This window comes from Platichthys flesus, chromosome 6 (genome assembly GCF_949316205.1).
Source record: "Platichthys flesus chromosome 6, fPlaFle2.1, whole genome shotgun sequence".
NCBI classification, from domain to species: domain Eukaryota; kingdom Metazoa; phylum Chordata; class Actinopteri; order Pleuronectiformes; family Pleuronectidae; genus Platichthys; species Platichthys flesus.
In genome coordinates this window covers 25,634,086-25,648,624 of record NC_084950.1, presented here as the reverse complement: position 1 = coordinate 25,648,624, position 14,539 = coordinate 25,634,086, and the positions used below count along the sequence as shown (strand labels likewise).

Genomic DNA, 14,539 nt, shown 5'->3' with positions numbered 1-14,539 from the left:
TCTATTCGCAGCACTTTGTTATTCTATGGAGCCATTCAGGATTCAGCATCTTGCCCAAGTACACTTCGGCATGCAGATGGGTCAGACTGGGGATCGAACTGCCGACCTTCAGGTTGGAGGACGACCACTCTACCCCTCAGCCACAGCCGCCCCACAAACAAAAAAAAATTGAAAACCGTTTTATAATCGTACACTACTCAAATACTTTCACTTAGAGGAGTTTCAGAAGCACTAATCTCTAATGGTTGATCTGTTCAGAAACTTGTATCTGTATTTGACAGAGAGTCTTGTGTCATTTAAAATCCTGCATCATACAAATCTTTGATGCATCAGTGCTGACAAATGTAACTTTAAAAGGATTCTGTATCGGCAGTGTCTTTGATTACAAAAGAACAAAATCTGATATCTCAAATGTGTGGGATAAGATATAATTTCTTCCAAATTCCCAAAAGTAAGAACTCAAATATACTTGAAAAAGGTAGCAATATTAAAAACCACACTTTTTTCATCAAAACTGCCTGAGCATGATGGATAAATGAAGTACGCTGCTCTTCCACTGATACATGACTCCCCCTTCTGGCAGAGTTGTCTTACTCATGTTTTGGAGGACACGGTCCCTCTCCAGCTGCGTGTCCTTGATCTTGCACTGCAGCATCATCAGCTTTTGCTCGTACTGCTGCTTGAGCGTGTGAAGACGCCGCTGGCTGTTCTCCAGCTCGTCGATCAGCTTCTGCTTGATGGCGATCTCACAGGTGATGTTGGCCAGATCTGCTTGGAAGTTCTCTGAGAAAGACAATCAAATGCAGAATGGTGTTAACAGGCACATGTCTACACAATGTTTGTCTTTGGGGAAGAATTCATTGCAGTCAATTTGGTGGTGCCCGGCTCTGCGTCAACCACACTGAAGCTGACCCAAATAAGAACGTGCTGCCAATATTCATCTGACTCCTTTTCAATTTCTTTGGCAAAGTTGAAACTTGCTGTTTTTTTTTCTCCATTTTGTGATGAATACATTTCATCATATCCATAGAGGCGGAATTGGTGCAAAGTCAAAAACTGGTCACATGCTTCTCCCTGTGCCTCCTAAACACTGTCACAACATGTTTAGTATCATCAGGGTTTCAACAGGGTAAATTTGAGACATTTTAAGACCTTTTGAAATGCATAATAAAGACATTTGAGATGGTTGTATGTCACCAGCAAGCCTACAACAGGAAAGAAGAAATATCACATTCCCAGAATTATTTACATTTCCCCATAATTGAGGATAAGGTAAAGTACCTCCACAGACAGAGACAGTAGGTGTCTACAATCTTTCCCACAGTCAAGCCGAGTGCAGTTCAGTTCTATTGATTAAAGCGTGCTCATCTCTCTATTACTAATACCTTTAACACACAACGACATTACAAACAAACCAAACATTTATCTTGAAATGAAAAAACTACTGCGATGGAGTGCGATGGAGGTACCATTAAAATAACATGAACATAATTAAGACCTACTTAAACACAAGATCTATTACGTAAAAGTTTTTGAAACCTTGCTTAAACTCTGATTCCTAGGAAGCTATTTTATAACCTCATTCATGCAATTAACTTGGAAATCACAGGTCTTATTATGTTTGTTGTATTGAGGTTGTACCAGTGACTATATTTTCCATGCTGTTAATCTTATTTTAGTTTTAAATTATAAATTAAATCAAATACCATAGCCTTTGACTAAAAAACCCCAATGAATAATAATAAATGAATAATTTAACATTTTAGTGATATTGCGAAAGTTTTTTAACTACGACAATGAGAGTGTGATTACTGGATGTGAATTGCCCAGCATGCAACTTTCAGCAACCAAGAAATGCAAGACTGACAGTCGTTTTGGCTGGAATAAACACTTGAAACTGTAAGTGGTTGGAGAAAGAAGTATTTGGCCGGAATAAACCTTTTAAAACTAGAAAACTAGGTTCTTAAAACATGGCCCTGAAATGTTTGCCTCTACTACTACAGGAACAAAATGTTGAGTGAGTTTGGAAGTTGGGAGCGAGAGAAAGTGAGGAGTCCGATGTTGTCACCGATACCTTTTTCGTCGGCCTCAGAGTCAGAATCATCAGAGCTCTCCTCCACATCCATCTCCTCCTCTTCCTCATCCTCTTCCTCCTCTCCTTCTTCATGGTCGCTGCCCTCCTGGACCTCCTGCATTACAAACAAACAAACAATATCTGAATGCTGTTCATAATGTGCTTTAATGCTGATTCCAAATAAAGATAAAACAAGAGCTGTCAGTCTTACGATTTCTGCTTCCTCGTTGGCTCGCTCTGACATGTCTTTCTCCGTTCCCTTTTCTTGCTCGTTGTCAGGAATTTCCTCCTTGTTGACACTGAAAGATTCCAGCATGGAGACAAGTCAAACACCTCATATATCTGCTGTGACTGTGCCATTAACACTTTCTGAGCAGGGCACTTGGTTTATCCCAAGTGGATTGTAAGTAGCATCACAAGTACACAAGTACAAGTGGCTAATAGTGACATGTCTTTGCTTGGTACCAGTTCTTTTTGGAAATAGGCATTTTAATGGACGTCACCTTGGTGCAGCAATAAAGTATATTAGGACTATATTTACTGATTGTTTCTTATGAGATAATGCATATTTTACATGAACCATATATCATGCAAAGAGGCAGAACAGGGAAATATCAAAACCAAATATAAAGGTGACTGCTGCCCAGTTGATTTCTGAAAGACATTTTCGTCTCAAAAAAAACAGCAATGGCAAAAAAGGGTGGAGGGAAAAATGCAGCAAAACAGAAAATTTGTGAAAAAAGCACATCTGTGCACAGAGGGGGTAGCAGGGTTAAGGTGGCTTGTCACTAAAAACATCTGGACAGAAAGAGTAACAAAGAAGGATTTGACATTATTTTAAAACATTTTGCACAAAGACTGATCAACACAGTCATAAATGAAGAATATATACATTTTGCCTTTGTGTTCAATGATAAGGTGCTTTCATACTGAGCCCCGACCGGCAACGTTACATTTGCTCACATATGTTTTGTGTTACCTCGTAATACGTCATATTAAAAAAGGAGAGTATTGGGAGTACTGCAAGAGAACGCGAAACAATATGTGAGGGAACACAAATGTAAATCTCAAAAAACAATTTGCAAAGAACTTTCGCGAGCTTCGTACTTTCAAGACATTTTGGGATGTTTCAGACCTACAAGTCTAAAAATCTGACTCACAATGTCAATAATCTAACAAAAAAGATGAAACAGAGGGCAGGGATGTAGCATGAAGGATAGATGGATGAGCAATATGATTCACATAGAAGATCAGGAGACAGATTACAGTTAAGTTTAATGGTGAAAAGGTTGTTTTATGAGAGTGAAGTGCTGCTACCGAGGCGTGTTTCACTCCAGGTGCCTACAATAAATAAAGCTGAATTAGGGGAAGCGAGGGGATGAGAGTGTCAACAAGAGGTTGGAAGCTCTGACAAACCTGGCATCCCCAACCTCTTCCACCACTTCCTCCCTTTCCTCCCTCTCTCTCTCCTCCAACAGCAGCTGGAGTCTTCAGGGGGAGGGTGAAGGGTCAAACGACACAAGGAAGCAAGAGATGAATGAAGGAAGGAAGAGTGGAGGGTAGATTGGTCAGAGGAAGCTCTGTACTGACAAGACTGAATAGCACAAGTCTGATCATTTTCAATCTGGAGCCTCTGACCAGTCTCTACTACTGGTTTACAGTATTGCAGTGACATTTTTCATAATATTATATTTGATCAGAATCAATTTATAAAAAATGCATTCATAAAACACAAGTAATTTCATCATCTGTAAATTTAGTGATGCCCCAGTTTACATGACAAGCCAGAGAGCCATTCAATATACATGCATTACATATACATGTTGATACATTAGATTTTTGTCCTAGTCCTTCTGTTTATGTCTCAGCAGCATTACGGAAGGATCACTGAATGGATTTCCACAATACATGGTGGATGGATGGAACATGCACCAAGAGAGAACTCCTTCAATTGCAACCCATTGCACTTAAGTTGTGGAATGCCCTAACCACATCTTTAAGGTTTGCAGATTCAGTGAAAGTGTTTAAAAACGTATGTAAAGACATAACTGATTCAACAAGCAATCAGGTGACTTGTGCCTTTATGCACTTTTCTGACTCTTGAGTGTGTGAAAATGACCTTAACTCATATTTGAGGCAGATCCGAACAAAAAGGACTGCTTTATTTTCACCGTCTTTATCAATTTCGGACATTTAGTGCAGTAGCCATTCTAACCATTGTAACCATTGCAATGTGCTGTTTGATTGGCCTGTGGTAATGCTGGTTGTTTCTTTCTGAAACTGTAAAAGCGACCTGCAGTAATTGAGGGAGAGCAAGTCAAGGCAGACTGCTGGACTCACGCCACAGAGCCCTGAAGCTGCACCACAGCTGCTGCACAAAGAGCTGTTCACCTCTTTATTGACAAAGTGACTTTTGAACAGACAGCGTGTTCGGATCGCGCTTAATTCAACAACGCACTTCATTAGGCCTTAACACAGGATTGAAACAAGTAAGATAAACGCTTCTTGAGATTTATGAGCCACTGACAGACAGAGATTCTTGGAAGTACTAAATCGATTTTCGAGGAAATAATTGATGGATCTTGAAAAAAACGGCATAGAGAAAGCTACTGATATCTATAAGTGTGTGTTTTGGTGCAGCTTTATTGACTTTAAGGGGATTGTTGGGCCTTGATGCTCTTCTAAGTGGAAGAGGTCTACCTGATTGGAGACAAAATATGTACAAATATATATTACAAGAAATAAAAATCAGATGAGCTACCAAATCCTAAATTACATGTGTTTTAATAATAAATGACCGCAACTAATGGTATTACCCTTTCTTTTTCTTTTTCTCCCGTCTCTTCAGTTTCTCCAGGTCTTTCTTGGCCAGTTCGATGATGTCAGACGTCTCCTTCTCAGGAGCCATCATCGGGGAGGAGAAAGGGCTGGACCCGCCGTAGAACGACTGACGGCTGGAGGCACGAGACAGATTCTTCCTCAGATTCTCATTGACGGCTTCACTCTCCAGGAGTTTGGCTCTGAAGAAGAAGTCCAGGGACACAAACACTCACATCAGACAACGGTTTGCAGTCCAAATGCTCTTATTGTTTATTTTTGGCATGTGTGGCAATTCTCAGATGAGCACATTTCTTGATTTCCAGGTCCTCTGCTGCTTCCTTCACTCAAACAGTTCTTACACTAAGGCATAAAATGTCTAACTTTGAAAACTAAGGAATAGTCTTGATCAAAAAGTAAGGTATGTTACATCTTTTGGCTGTCTTTAAATCTGTAAGCAAAAATGTTAAGCACCCTGTGAGTTTATTAGGCAAAATGTTCTAAACCTAATGTATCCTTTATGGAGTTAATATTGATTAATTGTGTTGAAACTGGTTTAATAAAGGTGCTGATACCACTTTTATTTACATTTTGGAGGCTCTAGGTCATGGTGCTGTTGAACTGTATGTGGAGATAATTCTAAAAGAAATACAAAAGGGGAGCTAACAGTTGACTCTACATCAGGTCAACTGTAAGGTCCAAGACGGTTTGAAACATTAGATAGAGGAATTAGCCTATTTGTTTTTTTAAATGTGATAATAAATGCTATATTAAAACCTGCATTCATGTATTCCATCAAAGAGGAGTTGTGTAATTTAGTTTGCAGCTCAAGAAACTGATTTAAGATTCAGACAGAATGACAAAGAGGGAAGAAAGCACAACGCTCATTTATAAAACAGTTGTGTGCACGAGGACATATAACGCTCCTGGTTTTAATGTTGATGATGAAGTGGATGAATAATCTGGCTGAAGTTCACCACCACACATCTGCATTGTCATTTTTCTGTCATCAAAATATTTGTATGCATTGGGTCAGAGTTTGGGTACAAGTGCACACAAGTTTGTTTTTAGAGATGAGTTTGACTAAGAATTGGCGAACGCATCTTTCAGGCCAGTTTGGTGCTAACGCAACATTAATAAATGAGGCCCCAGGTGTTTACCTTAGTTCTTCAATCTCTTTGATGTAACTCTGAATCATCTTTCCAATTTCCTCTGTTCCTCCTTCACCTACGAGAGAAACAGGACAGATTTCTGCTGCGTCAGAAAAACTGTTCTTATTTTAAAAACAAAATATCATCACTGTAGTAAAAAGCATACAAAAATAGCAATCTTGTAGATAAACACTTTTCCCTTAATAAATCCAAGAGTCTGACTGAGCACTCCTACCCGCCTTGGCGAGGGCCTGGTTGGCCTGGTCACTGAGCAGCTGGGTGAGCCGCCCCCTCTGAGCATCAATGGTCTGCTGCATGGCCTTCACCCTCACCCTCAGGTTGCCGTTCTCTGTCTGCAGCATAGAATTCTCGTGGAACATATCGCTGAAGCTCTCCACACCATCCTCACCCACCATGCGTTTACCCTGCAGGGGAGGGGGGGGGGGGGCATGTTTAAAAACTGTGGCAAGTATTTCAGGGCTTTTGCTACAAACAGCAAATACAATGGAGGAAAGGAGAAGAAAAAGAAGAAAAAACACTTCAAAAATGTTTCAGACATCTCTGACATCAAATACTCTCTCCTCACCGTCTTGTACTCCATCAGCTCCATCTGCAGTCGAGCTATTTCTGTCCTCAGAGCGCTGATCTGCTGGCTGGCTTTGTCCTGGTTCACCATGACCTTGTTCTTGATGTTCCGGGCTCGGTTGGCATATTTCAATGTGTTCAGCGTCTCCATGAAGTCTCGGTCAGATGGGCTGCTGCACGCGATCATCACTGTTTGGCTTTTAGAAGGAGGTGGATAAAAGTTATGCTTGGTCCAGAAGCACAATTCTTTAAAAGGCTTCAATTCTTTTTGATGCTATTGCTGGAATTTAATATCTTAAAATAATATTTATTCACATCTAAACTTAGTAAAGGTAGCTTTCTGATAAAATCCTGCCTGTTTTCTCATGTTTAGATTTTAAAGTAAAGTTAGATGGCAGATTTATTAATAGTCTCATTCTTGTTGAATAATCCTTGATTTGCGAACAGAACATATTGTTTTATCTCAAATTAATTCCTGCATTGATATTACAGCAACGACTTGTGGGTATTATATCTGTTTATTGTGTCGTATTGTTTTCACAGTTTACTGATTTCAAGTTGAAACCTTTAACTAGGCAAGACTTCTGCCGGCATGACAACGTAACTAACAAGGAAGATGCCATTTGTGTAAAAAGGTGAAAAAACGAACCTGTTTCCTCCTAACGAGTCCTGTAGGAGCCGGGTGAGTTTGGAGTCCCTGTAAGGCACGTGTGCGGACCGCTTGCCCCGGTCGCCCAAAGCACTGATTACATTCCCCAGAGCGAGCTGCAGCAAAACAGGAGGGAGAAGAAGATTTGCTGTTTACATATCAGGAATTTATCTTAGAACATCTGTATGTCTTTACAAATAAAATCCTAAATAATAGTTAAATACGATTTATACAGTTAATATTTGGCTTAATGCAAACTCCCTAAGTCAGGAGCAATGGCTGGAAACTGTCCCATTTTCATCATGGAAAAAAGATAGAGAATGTTTTTTTAATTAAATAAATAAAAAATAAAAAAAGACAATTTTGTTAAACTACTTGTACTCTTCTCAATACTTGCACAATTAAATGAATACTTTAAAGAAAATGTTCAGCTAAATTAATTTATCTAAATTCATAAATTCTGGTAGCAGTCCAGGAATAAGGTGTTGTGCTTTTCGTTGGCAAAACAGAAAAACTAAATTTTAAGTAGCGAATCATCCACTAATCACCTTGGTTTGTTGCACACTAGAGTTAAGAATTTCTGCCACTAGATGGCAGTACAACTCTAGAATACCCCAGCCTCAGTGCCTGTGTGAGGTTGAGAAGGAAGAAACTCACCAGTCCACAGTTGATGGAGATGCCCTCTTTGGCTCGATCGCCGGTTGCTCCAGTTCTCTTCAGCCTCTCGGAACCTGCCAGGTCCACAAAGTGAAACTTGGCCGTCAGCGTCTCGTACTCGTCCAGCTCAGAGTTTCCGTTGGAGACTTTGTTATCAGTCTCATTTTCTTGCTGAGTAACAGAAACACACACAAACTCCAGTCGTGACCCCGCATTATATTAAATGTGATTCCTGCGTCTTTGTCCCAAAAAGTTTTTTTCTTTTATCTTGTGAAGAAGTACTTTGAGATATGAGGCACCAGCTACTTGGAAAATATGATGTCCACTCTACAGGGATTGGAGGCTGAAGTATTTTCTATACTTACATTTGTACTTTACGCTCACAGCTGAAAACAGAGTTCAACAGTATTAAACGACAGCAAACTAAATCTAGGTACAGTCTTTTGAGAACAATTTTAAGAGCTGAAAAGAACCTTGTAGTTGAATCGAGGTGTATAAAACTGATAAAACGACCCATCAGCCTCGAGCATCTATGCTGCATATATAAATTAACCTGCACATCTGCCTGCCCTGAGAAAGAGCGGCTCTTCATGGTGCTTGCTCAGATGTTGTTCAGTGTTAAAGTGCACTAACATTGTCAGAGGCACAAACGCGGACTTGGCACAGGTGGATGGTGAAGATGGCGTGAGAACGGGAGCTCTGGACATTCATCTGAGTGCTGGCTGTGGTGCGAGACAGAGCACCCAGCTTCAGACACTGGATCATCTGAAGAGGCAGACAAAGAGTTTTAATTGTTAATACAACAATATTCATGAGAGTAAACACGAGTGCAGTAAAGAACAATGAATTCATGAAAGGTTATTTGTAAACACCTCTAGCTGGCAAACAGATTCAGAAACCAGAATAAATTTATTAAATTAATTTCCTAAACTATGCACAAGATGTTTATACATTTTAATCAACTAACTAGTGCTTGGGAAAGAGACAGCAACAGTGTGTGGAATAGTGGAAATTGTATTCATAAAAGGTTTTTAATCTGTATTCTAACCCCCCCTCCTGGTCTTTGAATAACTGATTCAGACACACACTGTCTTTCTCCTTTACCTCAGCCTCGGAGGACACGGTGCGTGTGGTCACTCCTACGGTGTAGATTCCTCCGGTGGCGTCTTCGTGAATCTTGATGTGAGATTTCTGCTTCATGTCTCGCACTGTGTCAAACAGGTCCAGAACTTCCTCATTATAAAGCTGCGTTGGGGCGAAACACAAGAAACACAAGAGACATCACTACAAGATCTCTCAACCTTGAATACAATTTATGAGTAAATGTAAAAAACAAAATAAATAAGCGAGCCTCAAAACTGCAGTTCATTATGACAATGAAGGTGGTGTGTACATTTGTGAATTGAAACTAAAATCATCACCATGCCCCTTGAGATGGTTTACATCATAAGCTCTAGTACATCACTAGCATCAGATTGAAGTTTGTGGTTGATGACATCTGCCTTGATAAATTTAAAGCTAGGTTCGGTAATCAAAAAAAAAGCTCAGCATGAGCAGGCTACACTGAAATAAATGCAACTACCTCCACCTCCATTCAGCCCTGAGGTCAAAACTACTAACTATTGCTGTAATGCACAGGGGAACAAAGTGACCCAAGAAGATCTATGAACTTCAGGCAATGATCCTTTTATATTATATTGTCATCCACTGCCAATAACAACGAGTTTTCTCTGTAATGCAGTTCAAGTAAATGTATGTACTTTATGTATGTAATTTAAGTTTCAATGTCTTAGTTTTAAGTGGGAAATATGACACATTGACATGTTAGAAAAAAATGTCAACACCGACAATCAGCGCTAAATATGACTTCTTTAAGCCTCATGTGTGAAATGAAAAATCTGGCAGGAAAAATTTCCTGCCTGTGTGTGAATTTTGAACATATCCAAAAAGTATTAGCCACAACATATCTTCCACATCCCCAGTTCCAAGTCTAGGAATTTAAACCGTGCGACAGCCTGATGGAGCGGCACAACTGTCAACTCACATTATTCCTGTTAACTCTTCCTGTCCAGACTGAGACGCGCCCCCCCCACACACCTCCTAACCCCCCGAAGACAGCTGCTGCAGTTCAATTGTCAGAGTGGATATTTCCGAGTGATGGAGCACCAGTGTCAGGGCTTGTTAAACGAACAGTGTCAACAATATAAGCCTGACCCATGACATCTCTGTAAGGCCTGTCCTCATGCAAAGTGAGAGAACGATTATATGTTTGTTTTACTGAGTTAATCACTCTTGGCTCAAATCAGCAGGTAAAATGAAGAAACATTATTGATTATAATGCAGTAGGATGGGTGTGGAACCTCGAGAAACTGGGCGTTGATCTTGAACTCTGGTACAGGGCGTCCCTGCTCCTGGGCAGCTTGGCGGCGTTCCTCGATGCCTTTGTATAGGTGGTGGACGGCGCGGGGGATGATGCCCAGCTCCTCCTCAACAAAGTTGACATCAAATCCCGTCCCCATGGTGTAGGTCTTCCCTGAACCCGTCTGTATGTGGAAATGAACACATCATTCAAAAGAACTGAACACAATGCTGGGTCACTGTACTCCACAAGCAACTAAACTAAATCTGAGAACTGTGTAAAAATAACTTTGACAAAGAGGCACCAAAGATTTACAATGACCCTCCTGGGATCAGGATACCAATTTCACTTCAGTTTTTAAAATTCAAAAATAATGTTTTTAAACTTACTTGAACGCATCTATCAATTTTAATTGACTGATTATTGTAACTTGGTTTTATGTTTATTTAATCATTTTAACCCATTAAAAATGTATCACCTTTTTTCTATCACAACATATTACTATCACACGTGGCTGATCTCAATTCACTTCTCAACAATATAACAAATATCCAATAAACTGAATGATAAATGATATTTACCATTTTTTTGGTTTGTTGTAATATTCAGTTTTACGAAGATTTTTGTCATATATTTAATAATTGTTTAACTTAATCTGTCATGTACTTTTCTCCAGTTTTTCCCTTAGACACCTATAATTCCCAAACTTCTTTTTTATACCACATATAACAAAGGGATGAGTAAAGTGGGGAGCTACACAATAAGATGGAGAATTATTCAAGATAAAATAAGCGACTCTTCAGGATGAATTCAGCCACCACATAGTATGTTTGGTCAAGTAAGGCTTCTGACAGTGGAGAGACGGGAAAATGTGTTGATTATATTTGATAAAGTTGAGCCGACATGTTTTGACAAAACCAAGAAAGATAATATTCTATTTTTGTATATCTTTCTTAAAATGAACTAAATCCAGGCTTTGATCTTCAGATAAGATTTTTATCTCCTCGGTCAACATCATTACATTCTGCAATCACACTGGGTTAAGATCTTGTGCTGAAGCCGAGTGGGTCGGTCTAAATCTAGATTAGTGCCTGTAAAACCACAGAGGCAAACAAGTCGGATCCAGGCCAAAGCATCAGAAGTAGGACAACAGGGATAGAGGCAGGAACAGAGAAATGTGGATTCATATGGACACACATTAAAGATGCATATCCATCTAAAAGGTTGGTCTTTGAATCGTGCCAGTGCCACGCAGCAGAAGCTCTGTCACCACAGCAACCTGAGCAGCCAGGAGGAGGGGCGGAGGTGAGGGTTTAGAGGACCAGACGCGCACGCAATGAACACGGTGGAAACAAAGATGGTGCGTTAAGCAGGAGAATGAGAGGAGAAGGGCTGCGATTTGTTATTAGCTGCAGTGTTCAGTAATCTGCAGACTATATATATATATATATATCTTTATTTGTTGTAATAAATCTGAAAAACTGACAAATATACAGAGAAAGATTTTTCAACTCAGACAGAATTTATCAATTCACCTAAGATTAACTTTCATCACAACATAAAAAAATATATAACCTGCACATATGTTATACATCTTAAAACAGTAAGCTTAATACAAATACGACTATCTATACCACAGGTAAATCCCTGAAGTGTTCTTCAATGTGCGGCGGCACTAATGAGTTGGTGTGCGTGCAGTGGAAACAGACGTTCTATGGGGACAGATGAATGTTGTGGGATTATGAGGCCTGATCTCCTTGGTGACTTAACCCACTGAGTCACATGATCACCAGATAAATAAATAAAATGAATTCTGGAAATTCAGACACATTAACCAACGTTGAGTACTAATAATAAGTATAATCATACTTCTGTGATTTTGATTTGTTACCTTCACCAAGGAGGTTAAAATTTCATCTGCGTTTGTCTGTTGATTAGCAGGATTACATAAAATCTGTTGGATGGATTACCACAAAAAGTGGTGGAAGGATAGTTAGGGAAGAAAATCTTACATTTATGTTCGGATCTGGATCCACTATTTCTTATTTCTTGTAACATTGTAACATGAGACTTTTTCAACTCTTCAATTGAGTTTTAAGAGGGGAATTCAAAGAAAGAGTTATCGTTGTTCCAAGCACATTTAGGGGACTGACAAATGGGGGGTGGGGCTGTGATGCTTATTCGCTTACTTGCTGAGAGTTGAGATTGGACTCTCATGTCTTTATGGGGAGTTTATCGTAAAACATGAAAACTGAGGGAAAACCACTAACCTGGCTCATCCAAATGTCACCAACACTTATAAAGCTCAACAAGTAATATGTTTAATAGCTTTTTCCCGCACATACATTGTATGAATATAGTCAGGGCAGCTGTTGCCATGTGCTTCCAGCTTTTATGCTAAGCTATGTAAACATTCTCCTGGCTAGAGCTTGGTATTTTAGTATACTCCTTTGTAAGAAAGAGTATTTCTTAGTATTTCTAAATTTCAGACTGTTCCTTTAAAAATATGGCTGGACAAATACAAGGTCACAGAGGCTCATACATTCCACAACAGTCTCCTTGAGTCTCCTTGTACCTAAATGTCAGCACTCCATCTCTCCAGTACCCCTTCTCTTTCAAACACACCCATGCAGAGAGACAAATTCTCTCCATCCACACAGCTATAAAGCACCGTCAGCGCTGCAGCTGAGACACATAGGACAAAGACTTGCCTGTCCATATGCGAAGACGGTGGCATTGTAGCCTTCGAAGCAGCCATCGATGAGCTTCTCTGTGCATGCTTTGTAGATGGCGTCCTGCTGGGAGTCCATGTCGAACACATAGTCGTAGGTGAAGGCCTTATCCTTCCCCAGGATCACCTGAGGCTCCCCGGGCATCACATACGTACATATGTGACATCCCTCGATCTTCTCTCTGGCCAGCTGCGGACGAATCCTGCGGCAAAGACAGATACAAGGGATTTTCGTTTTTGTGTACATGAGGTGGCTTCTAGTAAAACTGTATTGGAAATTAAGAAGGATATAAATAAATGTACTTATAAAATAATTATCTAAACTGTTTATCCTTTGAGGGTCATGGGGGAGCTCAAGCCAATCCTAGCCTACACTGGGCGAGACCCGGTGTAACAGGCCGTAGTATACCCCCAGTCCGGACTATACCCGGGGTTAAAGGGGCCTGGGCCAGTTTATCCCCTGGGGTATTCTCTGGCCCGGGCCAAAGTATACCCGGTTTTTAATTTTGGCAGGGGTTAATTTGGCCTGTTTACACCAGGGTAGATCCTGGACAGGTCACCATAGTATCACAGGGCCAACATACAGAGACAAACAACCATTTATGCTCACCATTTAAACCTATTGTCAATTTAAAGTTTTTGCACTGTGGGAGGGAGCTAGAGTACCTGTGGGGAAACCCACACAGATTCATGGAGAACAAACTGCACACATACACAGCCCGACTAAATAATGATGTTGTGAGGCAACAGTGCTACCCACGATACCAACTTGCCGCCCTGAGCAATAACACGATTTGTTGATCTATCTGTGCCATCTATTGCCATTAAACCAAGAAGAAAGTCAAAAACAAAGTACAACTAGTTCCAATGTAAAAATGTAACCCACATAGCCTTTTATTGTTATATTTAGGTGTGGCCATTTAGAATTTACAAAAAAGCCACACCAAAATAGTTATATGCCACAAAAGTTAAACAGTCTACAGACCTACAAAAGGGTCTTACCAACAACTGGAAACTACTTCTCCCAACATTTACATTGCAGTAAATGTGTCGTTTAAAGTGTATCCCTTCCCCTATTTATTTTCAAGGACATAAAATGACAAGAAGCACAGTTACTGTAGCTGCTGTGGGAATCAAATCTGTGAGTCAATCTTTGCATGATGGTGAATAAGTTATCAGCACATTTCCAGGAGCTGCTTCATTAAGCAGTTTTATAGCTGCATATTTTGGCAGGCAGCCATTACCTTCACTCTACAAAATTGTTGAATACATTATAAACATTATACACAAAATGTTTTACAGATTTTCAGTTGCAAATGTGCTTTAATGTAGAACAATAGTGACCTGTTCAACATCCGAGTCTGACCCAATACTTTATCCCCTAAAAGCTGAAAGCTGGATTAATATATAAATCTGTATGCTTTAGTGTTTGTCTGTAAGGGTTAGGGTTAGAGCTGAAATACTGGATGTTAGGGCTGGTGAAATCTGCCAGAGATGAACTGGTTTAATGTGGAAG

At 40.0% G+C, this 14,539-nt stretch overlaps 1 protein-coding gene across 7 annotated transcripts in view; it reads right to left on the bottom strand.

Annotated features, from left to right (window-relative positions):
* Positions 1 to 14,539, bottom strand: part of kif21a (kinesin family member 21A) — a 52,137-nt gene that overhangs the window by 15,930 nt on the left and 21,668 nt on the right. For 4 of the 7 annotated variants that reach the window (XM_062390155.1, XM_062390158.1, XM_062390159.1 and 1 more), the window contains exons 2-15: positions 13,004 to 13,226; positions 10,294 to 10,476; positions 9,038 to 9,178; positions 8,567 to 8,698; positions 7,934 to 8,104; positions 7,277 to 7,392; positions 6,629 to 6,824; positions 6,278 to 6,467; positions 6,052 to 6,118; positions 4,891 to 5,094; positions 3,491 to 3,562; positions 2,286 to 2,373; positions 2,075 to 2,189; positions 595 to 783 (exon numbers count right to left, since the gene is read on the bottom strand). In XM_062390155.1, coding sequence (XP_062246139.1) covers positions 595 to 783; positions 2,075 to 2,189; positions 2,286 to 2,373; positions 3,491 to 3,562; positions 4,891 to 5,094; positions 6,052 to 6,118; positions 6,278 to 6,467; positions 6,629 to 6,824; positions 7,277 to 7,392; positions 7,934 to 8,104; positions 8,567 to 8,698; positions 9,038 to 9,178; positions 10,294 to 10,476; positions 13,004 to 13,226 — 2,087 coding nt within the window. The remainder of the gene's footprint in view (positions 1 to 594; positions 784 to 2,074; positions 2,190 to 2,285; positions 2,374 to 3,490; positions 3,563 to 4,890; positions 5,095 to 6,051; positions 6,119 to 6,277; positions 6,468 to 6,628; positions 6,825 to 7,276; positions 7,393 to 7,933; positions 8,105 to 8,566; positions 8,699 to 9,037; positions 9,179 to 10,293; positions 10,477 to 13,003; positions 13,227 to 14,539) is intronic. The other 3 variants (XM_062390157.1, XM_062390161.1, XM_062390162.1) reach the window with 1 other exon arrangement.